Source organism: Canis aureus, chromosome 30 (genome assembly GCF_053574225.1).
Source record: "Canis aureus isolate CA01 chromosome 30, VMU_Caureus_v.1.0, whole genome shotgun sequence".
Taxonomy (NCBI): Eukaryota; Metazoa; Chordata; class Mammalia; order Carnivora; family Canidae; genus Canis; species Canis aureus.
This window is the reverse complement of record NC_135640.1, coordinates 29,282,256-29,306,073: the sequence shown is the minus strand read 5'-3', so window position 1 is coordinate 29,306,073 and position 23,818 is coordinate 29,282,256. Positions and strand designations below refer to the sequence as shown.

The 23,818-nt window shown below is 35.9% G+C and overlaps 1 protein-coding gene across 6 annotated transcripts in view; it reads left to right on the top strand.

The window, feature by feature from the left end:
• Window positions 1-23,818, top strand: part of GRIK1 (glutamate ionotropic receptor kainate type subunit 1) — a 363,349-nt gene that overhangs the window by 326,085 nt on the left and 13,446 nt on the right. For 4 of the 6 annotated variants that reach the window (XM_077878933.1, XM_077878934.1, XM_077878936.1 and 1 more), the window contains 3 exons: window positions 2,731-2,948; window positions 14,917-15,142; window positions 20,137-20,387. In XM_077878933.1, coding sequence (XP_077735059.1) covers window positions 2,731-2,948; window positions 14,917-15,142; window positions 20,137-20,387 — 695 coding nt within the window. Of the gene's footprint in view, window positions 1-2,730; window positions 2,949-14,916; window positions 15,143-20,136; window positions 20,388-21,711; window positions 23,715-23,818 lie in introns of those variants that run through there. The other 2 variants (XM_077878939.1, XM_077878937.1) reach the window with 1 other exon arrangement.

Below are 23,818 nucleotides of genomic sequence, written 5' to 3'. Positions count from 1 at the left end.
TTGGAGTTTACCATCATCCACAGCAAACTGTGGGATGCAGTGTCTGCTAATTACCACTACCTTGGGTACATGACAGTCAGCCCCAACCAGACTCTGCTTGTTTTTCAAGAAGTTTAAAAATACTTGTCAGCTGAGACAAATATTGTCATATACAAATTGGTGGTAGTGATGACTGCTTAGTGCATCTGTCCTTAGCATGTGGCATTGGACCAGGTAGCTAACTTCTGTATCAAATGTTGTGCTCTCTCTTGTTAGCAGAAGCTTGTCACTGTGCTCAATTGGAAACCATTTTGTTTCATTTCTTTTTTAATGTGATGATCAGACTTTCTCTTTTCTACAGAGCGTGAGCAAAGTCTGGATCAGGATTGGCTGTCATGTCTGCCATAAAAGGCACTAAAGAGACTTCAGCAAGTATTGTCTCTCATCCCAAATATTTTCTAATGATGTTTCACTCGACTTTTATTGCTCTCATAACTTCATTCTCTCTGGTTCTGAACTTAAACAAATCATCTCTATTTGAGGAAAGCCATTTCCAAATATTTCAATTAATGTTGAAAGTCAGGAAAGTCATAAAACTGTGTGAAAATAAAAAACACAGTGAAATGTCAAGAAATCTAATTCATACCATATACCAAGGGTTTAAAATGTAATCTGAGTAGATTTCTACTTGTTATTTTTTAGTTTCCAAGAAAATTTCATTCAAAAGTATATTTACTTTAAAGTATGATAGGTGTGAGTTTATATTATTTCTTACTACCTGTCAGAGGTTGGTTATCCATGCATCTGTCTAGTTTTGCTGCCACATACTACATAATTACACAAATAATAAAATATTACCTTATCTCTTCACAAATGCAACCAAATAACATAAGGATAAATTTACAGCAGAAAATCTATACCTATAAGCTACAAAAATATATCTATTAACTGTATTACTTATTTCCCATGGCTATTTTATGAAATAAATGGTATTTTAATGATAACTGACTAAAGATCTAAATAATATCACACTGCCAAAAGGCTGCTAGATCAATTAAGTACAAAGATATGAAACAACCTTGGGCATTAAGCACACACAGACACCCACAGGCACATAAATCCCATTAAATCACAAGATTAAAACAACAGCAACAAACTATCCCACTAAATCCTTGGAGGCAATTTAATGGAAACTATTATAAATCTGTGTAATATTACACACCCAAATTCAAACAAACAAACCAAAGAAGGAAATAGAAATTGCAATGAAACAATTACCTCATTAAAAGAGAATAAAGCTCCTAGATACCTAAGAGCATTAGGAAAATGTATCTGTTAATTCAAAGCCCAGAAATTCTGCCAACCTTGATCTGCTTATCATGAGCCCTGAGCTGGCTTTGATTTCATAAGCAATATGTGTGTCTGTTTATAGATTAAATTTGAGTATAAACTCATTTATCTGTAGACTGGTAAACTCCAATTCTCTGTTCCATCTTAAGCCATTAACTCCGAAACTTCAAAACACCCAATAAGAGTAGTGAAAGAGTCCTTGAAACCAGATATTTCACCTTTAGGATTTTTATACTTTCCGCTTTTTAATTGATCATCTAAACTCACTATGCCTCTAAGTTCATGGAGGAAATTCTAAGTACAGAATCCTTCGTGAATTTCAGGCAATCAGAGTAGCCAAAATCCACCCATGAATCAGTAGAATTGGGTAGAAGTAGAAGTAGAATTGCATACCCACTTCTGCCCCTTTATAATCCTACTACTGGATTCATAGACATCTACAGCTCAGACTGACCAACATCTTTGAGTAGAGAGTTATCACAAATGTTTACCCTTTGTGTAAATAAACTTGACCCATATACCCTTTCTTTTATAGAGAAAGAGTCTTTTGATAAACAGGTTAAGTGCTTCCCCATGTTATCATTCACAAATAATAGTCATCAGATGGCATCTAAAAATGTAGTTTACCAGGAAGGGCCCCTTTCCACCTGAGAAATGGCCAGTCTGTGAAGTATAATTAAAAATGAGCACTTCAAAGGACACAAGTATGCTTTTCAGTAAATATATTCTTCCCAATCACACAAGAATATACATTAGGAAAAAATAATTTTGACTTTAAAAGTAACATAAAACAATGAAAAAATTATTCATCTATTGTCAAGTGTGGCTTTCTCTTATTTAATTTGATTGTAAAATCCTAAAGTTGTATTAAAGCACACGTGACAAATGGCATAATATTAATCTTTTAAAAGTTTCTCACATTCTTTAATCCTAAACAAAAATAACTTAGTGTTTCAAAGCTTCCATAGTTGTACAAAGACTGTAAAATTTTATTTCACACAATAAGATTTGTATCATATGGTTTAATAAAGCCCCCAAAGTAGTCTTGCAATTGACTTTTTAACAAAAGCAAGCAAACAAACCCAAATCTAAGCAATTAAACTAACTCTATAAATTTTAGACATGGAATATCTCAGGGTTAAAACTTTTAATGCCATCAAATGTTGATAAATTATATTTCAAGCAATAGTTGCAATTAGTAATAAAAGATCATTTAGATTTTGATCTTTTTTCTTAAAAACATACTTCTATTTTACCTACACACAAAAGAGTAAGTCCTTAATGGCTTTCTAACTTTTATGTCATAAAAATGCATTATCTCCCTAGACTACTGTCAAATCATGAGTCTTCCCTCTTCTCTTAACTCTGTTTAACACTCTTACTCTGGTGATAACATCACAGGATCAGAGCTGATGCCCAAAGCTCTATCGACCAGAATAGTTGGAGGGATTTGGTGGTTTTTCACCTTAATCATCATTTCATCCTACACTGCCAATCTGGCTGCCTTCCTGACAGTAGAGAGAATGGAATCTCCCATAGATTCAGCAGATGATCTGGCAAAGCAAACCAAGATAGAATATGGGGCAGTCAGAGATGGATCGACAATGACCTTCTTCAAGGTAAGAAACTGACAATTCTCAAAGGTTATCTCACATTGAGGAGAGGGGAATGTGGAATAAAAGTCTCTAAAAAAAAAAAAAAGAATGAAAGAAAAGATAAAAGAAAAAAGAAAAGAAAAGAAAAGAAAAGAAAAAAGAAAAGAAAAAGAAAGTGGGCAGGTTTGGTTTTTTTTTTTTTTTTTTTTTAAATAAGACTTATAATGACACACTCCCATTACAAGGAACCCATGTGCCCTCAGCAGTCAGCATAAAGCAATTTCTCTGCTCCCTTTATCCCCAATTTAGTACACTCAGATCTACAGATCAATATCTTCTCCCTTTATACTAGAAAAAAATGCTGTTTTCTGAACACAGCCCAACCACCATTAACTAACCACTCATGCATGGAACCCATAAAATAAAGATTCCTTAATCTAAATTCTGATAATCAGAATACAGAATACTTGAATATCGTTATTTTGTTCTTATATTCTGTATTTAATGAGATAGAAGAAGATAACAAATGTGTTGATATGGGAATTTATTTGGAGATTTAGAATGAAAAAGAATTCCCAGGGGATATCAGTCAAATATTGTATTTGCACCAGTAAGGACAGTGCCCCTCATTGTGGCCTGAAGCTTTCCAATAGCCAGAGTGCCTTCCAAAGCACCAAAGAAGAATTAAGTTAGAGTGATACAGTTTTATTGTCAAGTGCATTTCATTGTTCAACTCTTTTTAATTACTTACTTAAAATAAAGCAACTGATTTCTGCCTTGCTTATGGAATAAGCCTCTATAATTTCTATTATGAAATCCCAGATACAGTAGCTCTCATGGGTTAGGGTGAGGGGGTGCGGAGAATGGATTTCAATAGATCCAGGGAGTTGTAGAGATAGCAAAAACACCTTAGAGATCATGACGGTCGGCCCTTCACTTTACTAATGAAGAAAACAATATCTCCAGAAGCTAAATTATCTTTCAAAGTCACAGACTTGAAGTTAGACAGGGATAAGCTAGAGCCTTCTTTTGAAAGATAACTGTTCATGTGAAGAAAAAAAAGAAAAACAGCTGTGCAACCAAAATAAACTCTAAAAAAACACTGTGTCAATGTTTCATACCTAGATACCAAAAATGAAGTTGTCACCCCAGGATTGAGTAGACAAAGACTGCTGAAGAATATTAATTTAGAACCCCCCCCAAAAAAAAAAACAAAAACAAAAAAACTAAGGGTGAAAAAAAAGGGAACATTTCTTTGTATACCAGTATTGGTTCACCAAAATAGGTACTACTTATGCAGTAAATTTTATGTACCAATTAACAATAACAATTGATAAATAAAAATTACTTTATTTTAAGAGTAAAGTCTACCCAGAGGTTTACCCGAAACAGAGTAACATGAAAAGTTAGGATTTGCTTATCCTCTATGTTAGAAAAAGGTGATTCTTAAACATTATTTTCACTTTAAGAAATACATGATTGATTTAGTAAATGTATAACGTGTGGTGATTATTTCTTCCCTAGACAAGTGTTGTTTTAAGGACAAATGACATTAAATATATGGCTATCCAAGTTTATGAAAGCTTGGATTTTCGTAAAATCAATAGTGTGAAAAGACAGAGCTTACCTCAAGCTAGTGATTCATCACGATACTTGTCAGAAACCAGGAAAGTTACCTGCAAGGCATAGAGGACCAAGGGATACTGCCAAAGTAGAATTGGGTATGTCTGAAAAAATATCTGAAATGATTTGCCTCTCTTACCAGTGTCAAAAAGTTTTAAAGTTTCGAGAAGTAGATAAGTAGAGGCAGAGAAGAGTCTACTGCCTTCTGGATGTATACAACAAATATAGAAGAGTAAGATGCTACCCTTTGCACAAGCAATGGACCTGACTTTGCTACTATGCAACCAGCCTGTGTATTCACAAAGCATCCCTTAGCCTCATTTTCATCTGATTCTGCTTCCCACATGCTTCTTGTATATAAAGGGTGCTGGTCCCCATTTTTCCAGCAGGACCCATTACAAGCATGTTGGATGGTGCATTTCCCTAAAATAGTCATGTTCTACTCACAACTTCTGCTTCCTAGGCCTTTTCAGAGAGGGCTCCTGCTTTCTCCTTGGCCCCGAAAACGAGGCACCAAATTAAAGTGGTCTCTCAGGTCACCAGGCAAATGATGAGTCAAAAAGCATCCCAGGAAGAAAGAACGTGAGGATAGGACCAACAACAGCAATGAGAAGAGCAGCAGGCACAAGACACTAGCTCATAGCCACACACTCTATAAATGCTCTACATATATTATCTCATTTGTTCCTTATCAAAACTGGTTGAGGGATCCCTGGGTGGCGCAGCGGTTTGGTGCCTGCCTTTGGCCCAGGGCACGATCCTGGAGATCCGGGATCGAATCCCATGTCAGGCTCCCGGTGCGTGGAGCCTGCTTCTCCCTCTGCCTGTGTCTCTGCCTCTCTCTCTCTCACTGTGTGCCTATTATGAATAAATAAAAAAACAAATTAAAAAAAAAAACTGGTTGAGGCAAGTATTAATATTGTCCCCATTATATGAAGAAAATGAGGCACAGCTCAGTTAAATGACTTACCCCAAATTTGCAAATCTGTGAGTAGAAGACCTGGGGTTCACCCAAATATCAGAGAGTGCTTTGAGGTAAGCTCCTTGAGGGTAGAGAATTGCTCTGTTTTGTTTGCCATTACATCTCCAGAACCTAAAGCAATGCCTGCAACATGGTAGACACTCAGAAAATATGTTTTTAAAAGATGAACAAATGCACAGATGAATTCTAAGAAAGATGAAATTCCATCAGAGGAGGGAGGGACAAAGGGAGTGAGGTAAACAGCGTGTCTTTGTCAATTCAGGCTACTTTCGTAAAATACCAAAGACTGGGTAGCTTATAAAAAAACAGAAATGTGTTTCTCACACTCTGTGAGGCTGGTAGTCTTAGATCAGGGTGTCAGCATGGTTGAGTGAGGGCCCTATTTCAGGTCACAGACTTCGTTATATCCTCACATGGAGGAAGGGGCAAGTGATCTCTCTGGAGCCTCTTTAAAAAGGCACTAATCCCATTTGTAATGGCTCCATCCTCATGACTTAAACACCTCCCAAAGACCTCACTTCCTAATACCAGTATCTTGGGGTTAAAGGTTCCAACATATGAATGTGAGAGGGACACATCCAGACCACAGCGGGAGGGATAATGGAGACCCACACAGGAAGAGACACTGTTGCCATATTCCTCGATTTACAAGTTAGCTTGCATCCTGGCAACCCTATTATCAAGAAGGAATTTATTTGCAAAAAAAGAGAACAAGGACTAAATCCGATTTAGTTTTCCCCTTGAGGGAGGCAAGCTGTCAGAAAGCTTCAGAGGGATACACACTCAGGGTTTTTAAACTGGATTATTCCGCAAGGGAAAGAAACATTCCAGGCTTTCAGCTCTCAAGGTATTTCCACCTTGAGTCACTGAGTGACAGTAGTTAATAGTAAAAAAAAAAAAAAAACTCAGTCCTGAGCCAGGCCTTCATTAATATTTCACCTTTGCTGTGCCATCAGACCTCCCTCCCCTTCTCTCTTAATCAAAGACAATATTGTCTCTTGGGCTGTTGAATGAATAAGGAAAATCACCTTCACCCAGTCTAATCTAGCATGTTCTGATCCATTGTTGGGTAATAAGCCATTTTCTCAGATGGGTCTCATTTTCACTCAATCACAAGGAAACTTCTAATAAGAAGCATTTTCTTATCATATGCAGTGTAATTTAAAGTTTTTTTGTTCCTAGGAGCAGAGAAAAAAAAAAAATATATATATATATATATTTCCCTTTGGCAGCATCCAAATATTAGAAATCTGTCTCTTTGCTTTCAAGTTGATTCTAAATTGTTTTTACAGGTATGGAATAGGAAGTTGCAAAAAGGAAAAAACTATAGAAATCACCAAAATCTGTGAAGACACAAAATACCTAATCCCTCAACGTGGTCTCTGGGCCACAAGCTTTTAAAGAAGCTTCTTTCTGAAATGTGTGGCCAAAAGTGGCTCACTAAAATTTCAATCAAAATCCATTGGCTTTTTTCCCCTTTTTCTATTTTTGCAGACAGCACAAGCCCAGATTTCATATTTGGCTTATTTGATTTTCAACATGAAAAGAAAAACCCAAAATTTAATTTTTTAAAGTAGCTCAGGTGAAATTGCACTACCTACCTGTGAATTCAGATAAGGCTAAGGAAATAAAGTGACATTTATTAAACAAGTGTTGATCAAAGCATGTGTCTGAGACAGGAGAGGCCAAAGCAGTTTTTCTTCACTGAGTCATTTGTGTATAGAATAATTACATTGATCATCAGAACTGTATTTACACAAGAGAACTAGAATTAAATCATGAATTCCACATACATTCACTAGGCTAGATGGAGAGCTAGAATTTGATATTGTCCATAAAAAAAAAAGGAACAACTCTAAGTTCTGTGGCCAAGGACACCCAGTTAATAATGCTTATTAAACTTTACATTTTCTCAAGGTCATCAGCACTTGGAGTCTTACCAAAGTCTTAAGCACTACGAGTGATATAATGCCCATTTGGTCAAGGGGTGTCATTTACCACTAGGCCAATTATCAAGACAAGGTTAAGGAGAGGCAGAGTATTTTATCAACCATCCAGGAACTGTGGAAGATGTTTAAGGAAATTCTCCAAATATAAGGGGATCTTTTATTTCTCCTTGTCAGGCTGTCAATTAATAAATGGACTCTTTTTATGTCAGAGTCTTACTATTTCAGAACTTCAAGAGATTTCATTTTAGAGAACTTTTCAACAAACTCCCATTTATTCTCCACTAGGATAATACCAATTAATAATATGATGTTAACTACATTGGTTTCTCAGCTCTCCACTGCAGAATTGCTTGCTTCTTTCTACTGTTTCAAAGCCTGAACAATAAAGGTTTTCCTTGTCCTTCCAAGCTCCTAAGACTACCACCAGCATCTTAGGAAATACAAAGATCATTCAGTTCATGACCAAGCTGTGGACACAACTTGGGTGTATCTTCCCCAAGATCGACATGACCAATTTTCACTTTTATACTCAAGAAAGTTGACAGCAAAGGCATCTAGCTACAGTTTCCCCTTTCATAATAGAACACTAAGACATTGTTTTTCTCCCTCTCTCATAGAAGGTAAGGAAAGTGCAAAAATTATCTTCTTTCTCCTTGAGGTAATTCTATTAATTACCTTTCAGGATAAATGGAATAGCCCAAACTTTGGTCTCATGATGCCTGTTTAGCAAGTCACATTTTTTTTTTCCAATTGAAGAAAGCATAGTCATAAAAAATCTAAGAACATTTTGAGGCCTGAAAAAGGAGGATTTTCCAATGCCCCTTGCATACCAACATCTAAACAGGATAATGGGGCTAGTCCTTGTTCAGAGACAGAGAACACCAACCAGTCTTCTCAGGAGATATACCTAACTCCAGTTGCTGAGATATAATTTACAATTTATAGTGAAATGCTTCAGATTGCATATTTTGGAGCCAGATAGCATAGCTTCAAAATCTGACTTTACTGCTTATTAGCTATGAACTAATAATTCTTTGAACTCCATGTCTTGATTTCCCTTCCTGTTTATTGAAGATAATAATTAGCTCATAAGATTATTTTAAAGAATAAATGACTTAATAGGTCATGTGCTCACAGTGCTACTTGGCAAATTGTAAACAATTAGGAAGTTAGATATTATCATTTTCACCAGCAACATCATCACCATTAGCATCCAACACTTACCCCTAGCTAATAGTCCTACTTTTTCAGTCCCTGGGAATTTTTAGAAAACTGTTTTGCTCTTTGCTCAACTTTCTTACTGTCAGTGATCTCTGGAAGATGTGCCTTCTGCTAATTGACAGAGAAGTCCAGAGGGAGTGCCAATGTCCAAGATCTCAAAGACTTTCAGAAGCCAGACCTGACAAAAACCTTAGTTTTAGCCAGCTTTGCTAGGTACATACGTGGTGTTTGCAGAAGAACCATTTCCAGGTGGTAGATAGGCAACAGATAGTAAGGCAGCCCTTAGAATTCAACTGAGAAGCGGAGTAAGGTAGTTCAGAAGGATTCAATTCAATTTATGTTTTCCAGGATCTCCAGTATGACTAGCACTTGAGGTTGGCACTATAAGAGACAGGAGGGGGACAGGTATAAAATTTTGTGCAAAGCTTGAAGACCTGAATGGCAATAAAGTGACAATATACACACAGACCTGTTAAACACAATGCAACATGTGATTTAGTAGCATATCTTGTGCAGACAGGAAGTGGTGTGAATATCAGAAGTCCTCGTGAGCCAAAAGGGTAGAAAATACTCACGTAAGAAATGTTTCTCAGTAGAAGCTTGCCTTGTAACTAATCACTATCCTCTCAGACCCAAGCCAGAGGATTACACAGATTAGATCATGATTCAGTCTAAAATGACTTGGATAAAATAGGTTTAAAAAAATCATAACAGGCTTGTCATTTCTGGCTTTCATGGTCTAGGGACTTTGGACTGGCTATGGGAATAAGGGACTCTCTAACCTTTATAATCTCCTTCCAGGGAGTAGTTAGGAGCTGTCATCAACCCTAAAGACATTTCAGAGAAGTTGTTGAGCACCACACCAATGGAACTGTAGCAATGAGCCATTATGAGAGACAGGTTTCAGACAGAAATAGTCATATAAGGACACATAAAATGAAAGACATTTCTCAAATTTCTCTGCATAAAAAGATATTAGCTTTTGTTTGAAAAATTCAGCTAATTTTACCATCAGTACCTAAAATGTTAAGTTCCCATATGTTAAAAATGTATTTGGAAAGAAATCCATGAGGTCAATTACAGTGAACCTTTTTCAAATCCCAGTATATTGCCTATAATGGACCAATCTTTAACTCTAGACAGGAGAAAAACATGAAAAATGTTTTAGCAAAGGTGTTTAAATCCCACTCAGGGAATTTTATAAAGGGAGCACATGAATTTTTAAAACCTTGGAGATTCTGCAAATGTCATAACTTTCTATCAATTCAAGATAAGAGCATGATCAACTGCAATGATCATATTATATACATTTGAAAGACAGAGGCCCTCACTATAAGTATAAATGCCTTCTTCTGAGATCTTCTTTCAAAGTGATTTTTGTAAATTAATCATATTTTTTAAATTCCCTGAGAATATATTATTTAATTAAGTAATTTATTTAATTGTGAGTTAAAGAAAATGATTGTTTTAAAGACAAACTATTTACCTCTGATACATCTGCTTCAAAAGCTTGAATTTCTACATAGATGATTTCCGGGTCTTTGACTGATTTTTAAGACGTATCTGAAATCAGGATTTATCTAAAGAAAAAGTAAATTGAAGATTTTAAAATATAACTGTTTTTTGGCATTTTCTTTGTTCAATATACATATAGTCACTGTATTGATGATAGTGAATTCACATTCAAATAGAATTTTTTATTAGATAACAAAGATCAAATATAATTTATCCCCAGTGTGTATATATGCATGTGGGGCGATGGATATATATATATATATATATATATATATATATATATATATATATAAATAATCATGTATAAACATGGATCTATACGTAAAGTCTTCAGACATATTGTTCTTAAGTAGAATTGCAAAGTTATTCATCCTACAAAATAATAATATTTTTATCTCCAGTGTAGGAGCCCTATAACCTGGGCTATGTCTATAAAATAGAGGTTCTATTAGTCTTAAGACCCTCTTACACTACAGAATTTACACCTGTTTTACAGAAACCCGGCAACTGCAAACAACAGGATTATATGAAATATAAAATACTGTTAAAGGAAAAAATATAAACAATATCCACACTTCCTTTTAAGTTCCAACTGTCACACTTCTGAAAATACTACTAATTTTTGTTTAAACCAATGTAAGCTGCCTAACTTCATGTAAATAGTTCCATGCATTATATGACAACTGAAAGAAGTACAACAGCTCTGATTATTATAGAAAAATACCACCACTACTTACTACCACTGGTTCTTTAGAAAATTTAGCTGTTAAAACAACCAAATCATGAGTTTGTTGTTCAGTGTATTAAAACAATTAGCTGATTCCCCGTTGGTTAAGAACACAGAGCCTGGAGCCAGATTGCGGGAATCAAATCCTGGCTTCATCATTTCCTCATGTGGTGTTCTGATTCCTCACCTATAAAAGAGGCATAATAATGGCATCTTTCTCATATGATCACTGTGAAGATTAAATGAATTAATATATGCAAAGCACTTAGAGCAGTGCTTGGCAAGCAGTAAACACTGCATGTTCTAGTTATTATTACTATTTTCAATAAGTAGTTTTTAACTGCACACAGATACATTATAAATCATTTCCCGGTGAGTATTTAACTTGCAAGCACTATGGGGGGAAAAAAAAGAAATAAATGATGATCCTCCAATGGAGCTACAGTAACGCTTCCTTATAACAGATTTTTAGATGAAAAAATGCTTAATCTTTGCCAACAATGTTTCATCAGCAACAGAATAGCCACGTAATCAGATTTAACCAGGCAAAATGAAATTATCTATACCTGATTCTCCTGCGGTATTTTGGGAAAAAAAAAAAAAAAACCTAGACGATTTCAGATTTAATAAATGAAGCCTTTTCAGCTTTAGTAACTTTTGCTAAGAAGCTTGGAGTACTTTACAAATATTCTAATTAACCTTTGACATATTCATTGAAATAAGAGGCATTCACTGTTTCTATTTTTTAAATATATATTATTTAAAGCGATTTAGCAGGCTGAGACTACAGAGGATTTAGAAGTGCAAAAATATCTGTCATTCAAACAGTTCTGTTTAAGAATTATTAAAATTTGGGTCTTAAAAATGGAAAATCTATTAAAAAGGAATAAATCTAACTAATACCAAAGTAGGACTTTTTGATCTAAAAAAAATAAACGTTATAGACCAGGGCATGACAATGGACAGAACTCAGGAGTAAAGAAGAAAAAGATACTAATTCTGTACTAGCACCTTCACTAACCAAATGTGACCTTCTGTGTGTCTTCAAAGTCAGGACCTACATAAGTAATATGAAGGAGTTGGTGTAAAGAGTAGAACATAGAGGTTGAAGAATCCTTAAGGGAAACTCTCCCAACCATGGAGTTCTTCCTGTAGGTTTCTAATAGTGGAAAACCGTGTCCTAAGGTGCTTGAGCCACATACAGGTATTTCTAACAGTTAAAAAGTTATTCTAAAAAAAAATAAAAAATAAAAAAATAAAATAAAAAGTTATTCTATAGCCGCATTTGGGTCTTCCAGTATATCTAAACTCCCTAGCTTCTCAAATAGTCTATAATTCCAAATGTGGAGTACAGCAGAGCCCCATAAGAGCAAAATTTCTAAATGATGAAAGAGAACTCTATATGGGAGCAGAAGGGTGCCATTCCCTGTTCCATTTTGTTTACCATCATTAAGCACCATCAGGAATAGCGGGGGTGGGGGAGGTCAAAGGAATTGAGAATGTTTCTGTACCTTCAACATGACCAAGTGGTAGTTTTCTTACTGAGAAACATTTCTGCCCTCCATGCTTCAAAGGAGTGCATGCCAGCTAGACTTCCCCTTTAGCACCACAGGGAGTTCTGAAAAGAAAGAAGTAGATGTGATTGAATTAATCCACGACCTCCAGCTCTATAGAGCAGTGCTACTCAAATTGTGGTGTAAAGAATATGCTAACCCCGGGAACACTGTATTACTAAGCTATGATGAGACAAAAGAAGTTGAAAGTTAGGAGTTGAGAATTTTTGTAGTTCATGGATATTGTGGTAGCACCAAGTACATGATCAGTGGATACTTCTCCTTGAGTGTAGACAACTTTGAGGATTGTTGAGTGCTCTTGGTGAGCTACATGTTATACAAGCTGTATGTTAGTCACATGTGGTAAGACCACAAATAGGTCTGCCGTGTATTGAGATAATTTGAGAACCTACCTGGTAGGGATCAATAATAGGCTTGTAGGTTTTGAGTTGATCTTTTCATCTTCCTGCAGGTCCTTCAATTCCTGGACCCCCCACACTTGTCCATTACCATCAATGAACTGATCATTTACCTTGTTTTGTCCTCAACTTCCCTAAACTAAAAATCCAGTTCTCTAACTATTTACAACATTCATTTTTAATAAAAGTTAAGTATGGTAAAAAATAGCAGTGAATTAGGTGTTGGGAGACCTGGGGTCCGGTATTAAATCTGATACGAGTTCTGTGACTTGCATGAAGTCTCCAAATCTTCTATACCAATATTCCCTCCTCTGTGAAAACAGAGGTTTGAATGAGTCAATTTCTAATGTCTATGACAATTTTAAAACTTCCTATTTGTAAGAAAACTATTTTCTCTGAATCTAGTTTCCTGATAGAAGAATAATTTTGCCAGCTGTGCATTTACTACCAAAAGACAGACTGACCTCTTTGTATTCCTTCGAGTGGTTCTTTATTACAAATTTATCATTATACATCTCTTAGAGATTGAAATCACACAACAAATGAGGCATTGACCCTGATCACAAAAAAAAAACATGCCTTTGTCATGGAGACATGAGCTCCTATTTACAGATATCTCTGGGGTTGAGGAGTAATTCACAGGGGCCTAATCATGATAGAATGGCTTCCATAAAATACCAGTATCTATAAGGTACTGTTTATTGAATTGTTGTTTGTCTCACAAGACCTTTCTCAGGGGGATCTTCAAATGCCTAACAATCCAAAATAAAGCCATCTGTCCTCCCTTAACTCATAAAGCCTACAGCATTAACCCAGGTCCTAAATAGAGTTAGGAATTAACTGAGCCCGCAGGAACACTTGAGCATGAATAACCACACCAGAGTTGATTCCACAGGTATTCCATTTATTGCTTATGGCCCCAAATCATGTTTTAAGCTTCTCTGCACTCCTGAGATGATACACCCTATGCCTGCCAAAGAAGCTGTCTCATGTGTGGGAGCTGGAGTTAGCTCAGAATTATCAGTAATTCCCATAATGTCTTTCATTTTCAAAATAAATGGAGGGGAGTGTTGATGCAAATGAAGACGAATTCAGAAAAAAAAATTGGAAAAATATGGAAATTACAGAGTAAAGTGTAAAATGTCTAATTATAGATCATTATTCAAAAGAATAGAAAATTCATATCCAAGCAATATGAAAACTAAGGCAGTATATTTTAACAAAGAAAGATAATGAGATAATGGAATGTATAGATGCATATATCCTATGCATCATATTTATGGTTTATTATTGAATCTATCAAAAAGCTGAAGAATAAGGGAAAAGACAACATCATAGAACACTTTGAAATGTAATATTCCATCCTCATCCTCTAAAATATATTTGTAATTAAAATTGAATACGTACATAAAAAAGCATATACAGTACAAGAGCTTTCTGATCTGAATTTTAACTTGAAAAGAACATTTGTATTCTTAGTTTTCCATAAAAGATAAGAGCAAATAGCAGTTCTTTCATAAACAAAGCTACCAAAGCATGTGATTTAGTTCAGGGCTGTCCCCAGCAAAGGCATGCTGTAACAGGCAAGAAGTACAAAGCAGGAAACAGTACAACGATGCCAGATGAAGTTAAGTGGATGAAGGGGAATGGAGTCGATGAGCGGAGTCCTGGAGTGAGGTAGTTATTCCTTGGCCCAGCATGCCTTGAAAATTTAGTCTTAGTGGCCACAATTCATTAGGCAGATGCTGTCATTGATATCAGGACTTTGAGCCAATGTCTTACAATCTCTTTTTCCTCAATAGCTGCCTCAGGGCTTCCAATGTTTTCCTGTAGTAAATTGGGCTCCTCTCAACTACCAAACTGAAAGCCAAGGATCATCCTTACTGATTTCCTACCTGAAAGAAAGAATCCCCATACTGTTTGGACCACTGGGATTTTGAATAGCTTTAGGACACATTTTCTCAGCACTCTTCTGCTGGTGGGTGTGCTTTCTTTCCCTGCAGAAATCAAAGATATCCACCTACGAGAAGATGTGGGCTTTTATGAGCAGCAGGCAGCAGACTGCCCTGGTAAAAAACAGTGATGAAGGGATCCAACGGGTACTCACCACTGACTACGCCCTGCTAATGGAGTCCACCAGCATTGAGTATGTGACGCAGAGAAACTGCAACCTCACTCAGATTGGGGGCCTCATTGACTCCAAAGGTTATGGAGTGGGAACACCTATCGGTAAGAGAGGCAAGGCATGAACCAAGACTGTTACGGGCAATGTCAATTATGCAGGATCAAAGAGAGTGAATGCAGTGATATCTACTCCACACTCTGAGAAGTTCTACAATGCCTTTAGTGGACTAATCAATAAGGGAAATATCTGTGTAGGTCAGAGCCATGTTTTGAATGGACGATTCCCAGATATTTAACTTAATGAACTTGCAACCCACTTTTTCTTTCAAGGTCTACCACCAAGTGTCTGTTTGAAGATACCAATTTTATTATTTTACCCTCAAAAATTATCTTTAAAGAATATCTTCTTGATTAATCCTCTTGACATTATTCTCTTCAGTACCTTTACATGCATATCTAGTTTTTCTATCTCAAATTACATTGGAATATAACAAAATTAATTATGCTTATAGATGATAAAAGTTGAAAGGTCAGAATTCCATGTCAATAGAAGTAAAACCAAAACTATATCTATAAAAGAAGAAAGATAAAGATTAAATTATAATTTTTTCTAGCAATATGCTAGAAATACATCAAGGATAACTATCTAAAATATCCAAATATTCTTAATTCTTTACTTTTATGCTACTGTTTTCCCTAGAGATATTATTGTCTTGTAGGTGTACAGACCCATATAACAAGGTTTTCTTGCATGTCTAACATATAAAACTAAATTCTATATTTAAGGGACAATTATGGATTCTCTGTATATAGAAAAATGTACCATATAAGGTTTGGCATGGTGGTAATCTGCTCTTCTTAAGTGAGTCATTAGTAATTTTGTGATAGGCATTCTAAAGGAGAGGAATCAGAAGCAACTTTAGATCACTGAGTAGTCCAAAAGGCAGAAATCTTGGTTACAGACACATTATATCATTAGGGATTCAAGGTAGATTAGATTTGCTTGCTTATATTATTATTTTTGTTGTTTGAAAGGGATTGTCCGGTCCAACCCTCAACATTAGCCTGAGATCACAAACTCAAATGCTTCCAGAGGTCAAGCAGATATCATAACTGAATAAACTTGCTTGCTTGTGGAAGCAATAGGGAATGGTAGCAACTATGGAAAATTAGAGAACACATGACTCATCTAAAGGGGGCAACTGCTTGACAGGTTAGTCAATTGCACATGTGGGATTTTGAACAAAAATTTGTTAGATGTTCCATTCTTTCATTTTAAAAAATCAGATTTTAGGTGGACTGTCCAACGTTAGGACATTTAGCCACAAATTCATTTTTAAAAAAGGCTATGTATCCCATGTTCAGCTTTTGATAAATATTAATTTAATTAACCAGATGAAGATCATCTTCCTTTACCTTTTACTGTGAATACACAATCAATTTGACTCCCTGCTGTCCATCTGTTGCTAGGAATATATGCTATGGAGAAATTAACTTTATTATTATTGTTGTTATCAAGAATGCATTATAAATAAATCTGTAGAGTGATTGAGCTAGAGAACCCTGTAACTACTTTCTTGTCCCTTGATTTTCAACAACTTTCCCTGACAAAATACCAGTTTTGCTAGCAAAGTGTCTATTTTTTTCCCAGATGGTGAACTCTCCTATAATTAAATGAACATGTTCTGCAGGGGGCTCAGTGGGATTGTTAGACACTAATTTTAAAAAATGCTATGATTCTTTTTGTAAAACAATCTAATATCTTCCTAACCAAGCTTTGTCACCTCATTTTCCATAATAGAGGTGGAGGGAGTTAGACAGATGCTATTTTTTTATATCCCCCAATTGCTGATTTATTTAAAAGGGCCCTAAGTTAGACAAAAATAGCAGGAGTGGGTACTTTTACCTGAATCTTTCCAAAATCAAGACCTTAAGATTGTGTTATATTCTGCATCTACTTGGAGGAGCAACTCTGGCTTTTTAATAGAACTATGTTTAGATTAAATTATAGAGTTGACACCTGTACTTTCCTCATTTTATCTTCCACCTCATAAGCCCATCTTGACCACCTTCAACACTACTTCTTGCTCACCCAGTTTCTTATCTGGTAATAATGAAAGAAAATAACACTGTGTATCACTCCTGAGAATATATGTGTTTTACTAGGAGACTTTTAATGGGCACTTCTTCTAATGAATGAATTTAACACTAAAGATAAAATTTGGGGGTAGGGAAAATGGAAAGGAAGCAAGGGGCTTCTTTCTGCAACAGTCTTGAATCAATGCAGCAATTTGAAAATGACTTTGCCCTCATGTAAATGAGGCTCTGATGAGGACCACTGTATCATATATAATGTGACATAGGGACATGAGTGATCCAACGCAGTCTACCTTTTCCAACCTCATTCATACTCTGACACACAAGTTCCAAAGTTGAAGAGCTCTTCCCCCTCCCTAGATAAAAAGAACTACACTCCAGGAATTTTTCATACTGGTTATAAACCTGTCAAGCTTTTAAACCAAAAACAATGAAGGAATAATTGGAACAGATGGCAGACCTCAGAAAGACGACATCCATTGGGAATACAGCTGTTGGATAAATTTGTGAGATGTTTCTTCTATGATGAATTGACTCTTTAAGAAAGCTCAGTTGCTATTCAGGAAGATCTGTGTGTATACATATATATTTTTTCAAGTGACTTGTAATAAATCACTTCCGATGTCACTCACTCCACTTAAGCAACAACAACAAGGCTGAAGCTAAAATATATTTAGATACCAAAAATTCTCCACACAATTCTGGTCTTGCCCTTACTGACTCCCTGAAGGCTTCAAAGTCTTTGCCATGGTCAAAAATTGGCAAAGTCGGCTCAGTCACAACACAAAATTGAAGACTTTGCTTCTTTGAGACTCTCAGGACAGAAGCTCTGGAAATGCGCCTCCTGAGGGATTTAAAATAAAACTTCAAAAGAATGAGAGCAGTTACAGCTTAAACAGGTTACTAGAAGGCTGGAAATTACCTTCCTTAGAGAACAACTTTAAACAGAGATCCGATTCCCGTCTGTCTGAAATGTTTTAGGTATTGTGCAGCCTGAAGGCACAAGGAGAGCGTCAGTCAACATTTATTGAGTGCCCACTGTGTATACTGCTATGATTACAGCGGCAACCGCTACCGTAAGAACAATTCTCACGCTCTTGAAAGCATTTTCTTGTGCATTAAAGCGAAGCTCTCCTGGTTCACCTAATTGCTCACATGCCATGTGTATGTTAATGGTGCTAATTTTGACACTAACCATTATTCTGAGGGTATTTAAGGAAGCAGCCAATATCTTTTAATTTGGCTTAAAAGAGCCATTTTCTCACCAAAAATCCATTCTTCTAATTGACAAGCCACAATCTAACTCCAAAACATTTGGCTCTTCTTTTAAACTTGATTTTGGGTACTGACAATGACTTTAGGAAGTTTGGGGAGGAAAAAGAGAAAAATGACAAATGCCACAATGTTAACCTTCTGCTTTTCCAACATAAAACATGCCATGGAACATGAGGTTTGGGTATGTGGAGGCTGAAGACAGGAAGAGAGGTAGGCTGTGGGGTAGAGGAAGCAGCTTTCATGGAAATAACACTAGGTGAGAAGTAAGAAGAAATGAGTTAAGTCCTTGCCTCAGCCAGTAACTAGTACTTTTACTCATACTTTCACATCCTAAATTTCTTCAAGGCTAAAATACATGGACTGGAGTATATGATTTCTAAGATGTCTTCTGGTTCTAAGATGGCCCGTTTTTCCACCTGCTGTTTGATTTTTGCATTCCTTTTTATTTCTACCAAGAAGAACTTTAAAGTTTACAAACAGAATGAAGGTATACTACTTTCCTACTGAGTAAAAGAAATACTAACAAAAATTTTCAGCATCCAATGAAAAATTGTGTAAATGCATCTTACCATCTTTTAATATCTCCCTTTGCATTAATTGGCATAGAAAGCCAGTACTGAGCAAGCTATGGCTATAGACGCTTGTCAGTACTGTCTAACCGTAACATAATTAAAAGCTTAATAACATTACTAAAAGATTGAGTATAGAAAAATATCGATGAAGTCCTTGCACATCTTCCAAACTTAGCTGAATTTTTAGAACCTTTGAAGTATTTAAATTCTAATCTTAATGGTATATTACTCAGTATGGACTAATTACTATAACCAACATTTGCTATTTTCAGATTTTTTTTAAAGAGTTTATTTATTCATGAGAGACACACACACACAGAGAGGCAGAGACATAGGCAGAGGGATAAGCAGGGGACTTGATCTCACGATCCTGGGATCACGACCTGAGCTGAAGGCAGATGCTGAACCACTGAGCCACCCGGACTTCCCAACATCTGCTATTTTCAAGTGGCTTACATCATAAACGTTTGTTTCTTGACCTTGCCATAGTCCAGTGTGGATTGAAAGAGGGATTGCATCATGCAGTCATCCAGGGACCCAAACTCCTCCCAACTGAAGGTTCCACTATCCCTCGTGACTCAAAGTCGTTTCCTTCCTACTGCGTATTTGGGGAAATGGAGAGAGAAAGTAGAAGATCATGTTGGGAGAATGTGAGACAGGACTGGAAATAGTCATGTCACATTAGCCCTGAATGGCTAGAAACTGGTCACATTACTACACGGAATTAATTGTGAGGGGGATTGGGAAATGTCTATCTCTGCCCTAGGAAGAAGACAAGATGACACTGATGATCATCTAGCCAGGCTGTCACAATATTAGACAATTGAGAAGAAATAGAATCCAAACAATGAAATCCCCCAACATGGGATTTATGAAAGCCTCACCAGAAACGGAGTATACAGTAGAATTTCCAGCTCAGCTTTTCCTTATTGAAAAGGAACAGACAGTCTGGCAAGAGTTAATCTTGAATGTCAGCTATCCAGTTTCCAATTATTTAGAACCTTCAAAATAAAGACTTCAACTTCCATGACCTTTGCCAGTCCATTTGTGCATTGGGGTTGCCCAACAGCCATGAAGGCGTTACCTTTAAGACAATGATCCTTCTTGACATCTTCAATCTTTTGGTGACCAATATCCAAATGATCTTACTTACAGGTTCTCCTTACCGGGATAAAATCACTATTGCTATTCTTCAGTTACAAGAAGAGGGCAAACTGCATATGATGAAAGAGAAGTGGTGGCGGGGGAATGGCTGCCCCGAGGAAGACAGCAAAGAGGCCAGTGCTCTGGGAGTAGAAAATATTGGGGGCATCTTCATTGTTCTGGCTGCTGGACTGGTCCTTTCTGTATTTGTAGCCATTGGAGAATTTATATACAAATCACGGAAGAACAATGATGTTGAACAGGTGAGTCATCTCTTTCTAGGACGAGGTAGTTTTTAGTTTGTGTTATCTGTCTTAAGTTTGAGGGTTTAAATGATGCCTGCCCTTTTTTTGTAACAGTCTATTGAATTAGATGCCCAGAAGAGCCATTTCTGAGTTAGAGCAAAGAGCTATTGAATCCGTGCCAGGTGCTGCTGGCACTGCAACCCCATCATTTATTAATGAGAAGAAGGAAGCGCCTTATATACTAAATCCAATTAGCACTATTTGGAATGGCAGTGCAGAAATTCCAAACTCAGTTAATTTCTTGAACAGTTATTTGCTCTTAAGATAGAAACCCTAGATAAAGCAAGCAAGAAATAAATCCAAAATTGGAAAAGATATAAAAAGATCTTTGAGAAAAATGTTACCATCCTTTCTTTAAGTCTAGATGCTGAGCACATGTACTAATGCAAAACAATTTACATAAAGATATAAATATAGTATTTTGAAACTGAGCATTTAGCTCTCTCAAAATATGATTTGTAAAAGGATAATTCACCAATTTGGGGGGACCAGGAATATGATAAATTATACAGAATGACAATGAAATTTATTAGACACTTTATTTTTCCAAATTGTATTTAGAATTATAGTTGATTTTAAAAGTCAACCATTTTTATGTCACTTTTATTTTTGATAGAAATCGCACCAGGAACTTACACCATTCTGAATAAGATGATTGTATTATTCCTTCATAAGCATGCTAGAATAAACAAAGTACAAAGCTCATGCCCATTGTCGTGCATTAGGCCACCCATTCAAATTAAAATTATTAGTAGAATTTTGAGACTAACAACAATTAATAACAGGGCTAGTTGAATGCTCAGCTGTTACTCTCTTGAAATTATTAATTATTTTAAACAAGGGGTTCCACATTTTCACTGTGCACTGGATCCCACAAATTATGCAACCAGTTCTGATTAATAATCCCATACCAGTCTCATTTCCTTAAGCTCCCAAAGCTGGGAATGGTTGATTATAACCTGGCTTTATCATGAAAATTTTCCCACAATTACAAGGCAATTGTGAGAACATTAAGCACCCCTTTCTTAGATTTTGTTAGAGAAAACTATCTATTTAAAAGGGAAAATGGACTGTTCTGCTTTGTTTTAACTTTCAATTTGCTCTTGAGGTGTCTTGTTTTATGCAACTAATTTGAAAAATAAAAGCTTGTATATGTTATGCTTTAATGTGCTTCTCATAATTGCCAGCTTCATTTTATTTAAATTTTCATTTAAACACTCATTTTTGCTTCTGATTTATTCATTTTTTTCTATATTTTTTTCTCATTTCTTTTGCATGCAAGGCTTTTTGTTTCTTTTATGGACTGCAGTGTAAGCAAACCCATCCAACCAACTCCACTTCTGGAACCACTTTATCTACGGATTTAGAATGTGGCAAATTAATTCGAGAGGAGAGAGGGATTCGGACACAGTCCTCAGTTCATACTGTGTAATCAGTTAAAGAAAAAAAAAGTGTGCCCAGTAGAAATTGTTTCTGCTAATTGGTGTTGTTGATGATATCTGTATCTACTAAGCATAAATAGCCATATTCCCTATCCTTTTAAGATAGCAGAACTCATGTACTTTAGACATTGAATTCAACGCACTGAGAACAGATGTGCATTCTGTGTTGAAACTGAGGTTTATTAAGGGTATATAAACTCTAAGATATGTGTATTTTCCAGAATCTGCTATATTATCAAGACAATGGTTATCTTAATTCTATATGCATGCATTAAAAATAAATCTTTCTTCATGAAAAAGTAGATCCAGATTTTCAACAGTGCAAACCATAAAAACAAAATACTAATATTGTGGAATTCTTTTCATCTTTGTGGACCTTTTTTCTCCTCTTTCTCTCTCCCTGTCCCTTATGTTCTGTATATCCACACACGTTCAAATTACCCGAAGCCCTGTCTTTTTGTAGCAACTCTGTAACAATGTTGATGTTCAACTCAAATTGATTCCGCTATTTAAAATGTATTACTTACACAAAGACTCAAAGATGTCTTAGATTTAAAAATTGATAAATGTGATCCAGAAAATGAAAACTAAACTTGAAACCTCTGGCGTCACAAAAGAGCATTAGCTAAATTGAACATCACTCAGAAAGGCACAGCACAGTCGAGAATGATTCCTGGGTAGAAATTCATTATCATCAAGTTCTCACATAACATTTACTTGACAGTCCTCTGTAGGTTCAGATCATAGTATGCTCAGAGTCTCTAAGGAACTGCTATTTTTTTTTCATGCTATAGATTATTTCTTGCAAACTCCAGACAAAGTCCTAAACTAGGAACTAATGCATAACATCTTCTATTTTCCACTTACTCACTCTCACTCCGCACTGATGAACATCTTTTCACAAGATGTTATTTTATTCCCTTCCTACTCACCCAGGATAGAGTGGTTGTTCTCATAGCAATCCTTTCTGAGCATCACCACTTTCACACTCATTTCTCTGGACCCTTCATCATTTATCAATTCATTCCAAGTATATTGGGGAGAAGGGCAAGGAGGAGAAAATAAGTAGAGGAAAGAATTTCCATGCACATTAGTTACAGATCTCTGTAGATTTATTTTCCACCTGCATTCAAAATGCTGTAAATAATTCCCACTCTAACTCAGCTTGGTGATATAGAAAACCAACTGCATACTTAATTGGTTGTGATGGAGGATGTCTGCTGTCCCTCTGAGCTTCTTTCCTCTTTGCAGTGAGTAGGGGAATTGAAGATGCCTTTCATCTTTCCTCAATATGGGATCAGTTGGTTTTTGTTCTCCTTAATGGGATTACCTTTTGACATATGAAGTTAGCCCCCAAAACATAGTTCTCAGAAGTAGAGATAAGCCATCTGTGCAATCATGTAACATTTTGTCTTCTCTTGCTTAGCTTTAAATGGGTTCCAAATTTTGAACACAGGTCTCTTTAATCAACACTATATTTCTTCAGTAAAGCACGTTTAGGAAAGTACACTCTTGCCCTGATTGTTTCTCAGTCTTGCTTTCTTCTTTAAATAAATGTACTTTTAAGAAAACATCTATAAATTACACCAACATTGATTTATTATTATTGAAGTGAAAGCAACATACTTTGTCCTGGTTCAGAGTTGCATCTTCATAATCAATAGAGTCAATGTTGGGATAAATATTTTATTATTCATAATTCATTGATTCTATATACAGAAATCACAAATTACCTAAGTTTATATTCCCAAGGGCTATTTAATAAATCAAAGATGCTACCAAAAAAATATAAGGGTGATTGATGAAGTTTAGATAATCAAGGCTAGCAATAACAAAATTCACTTTTCTACAGAGACTAACCTTTAAAAGTGTAATTCAGAGATTGAATAAAATTAATATTTGTATGCCACTTTAAGCTGTATACTACCTATTTCTCATATTTATAAA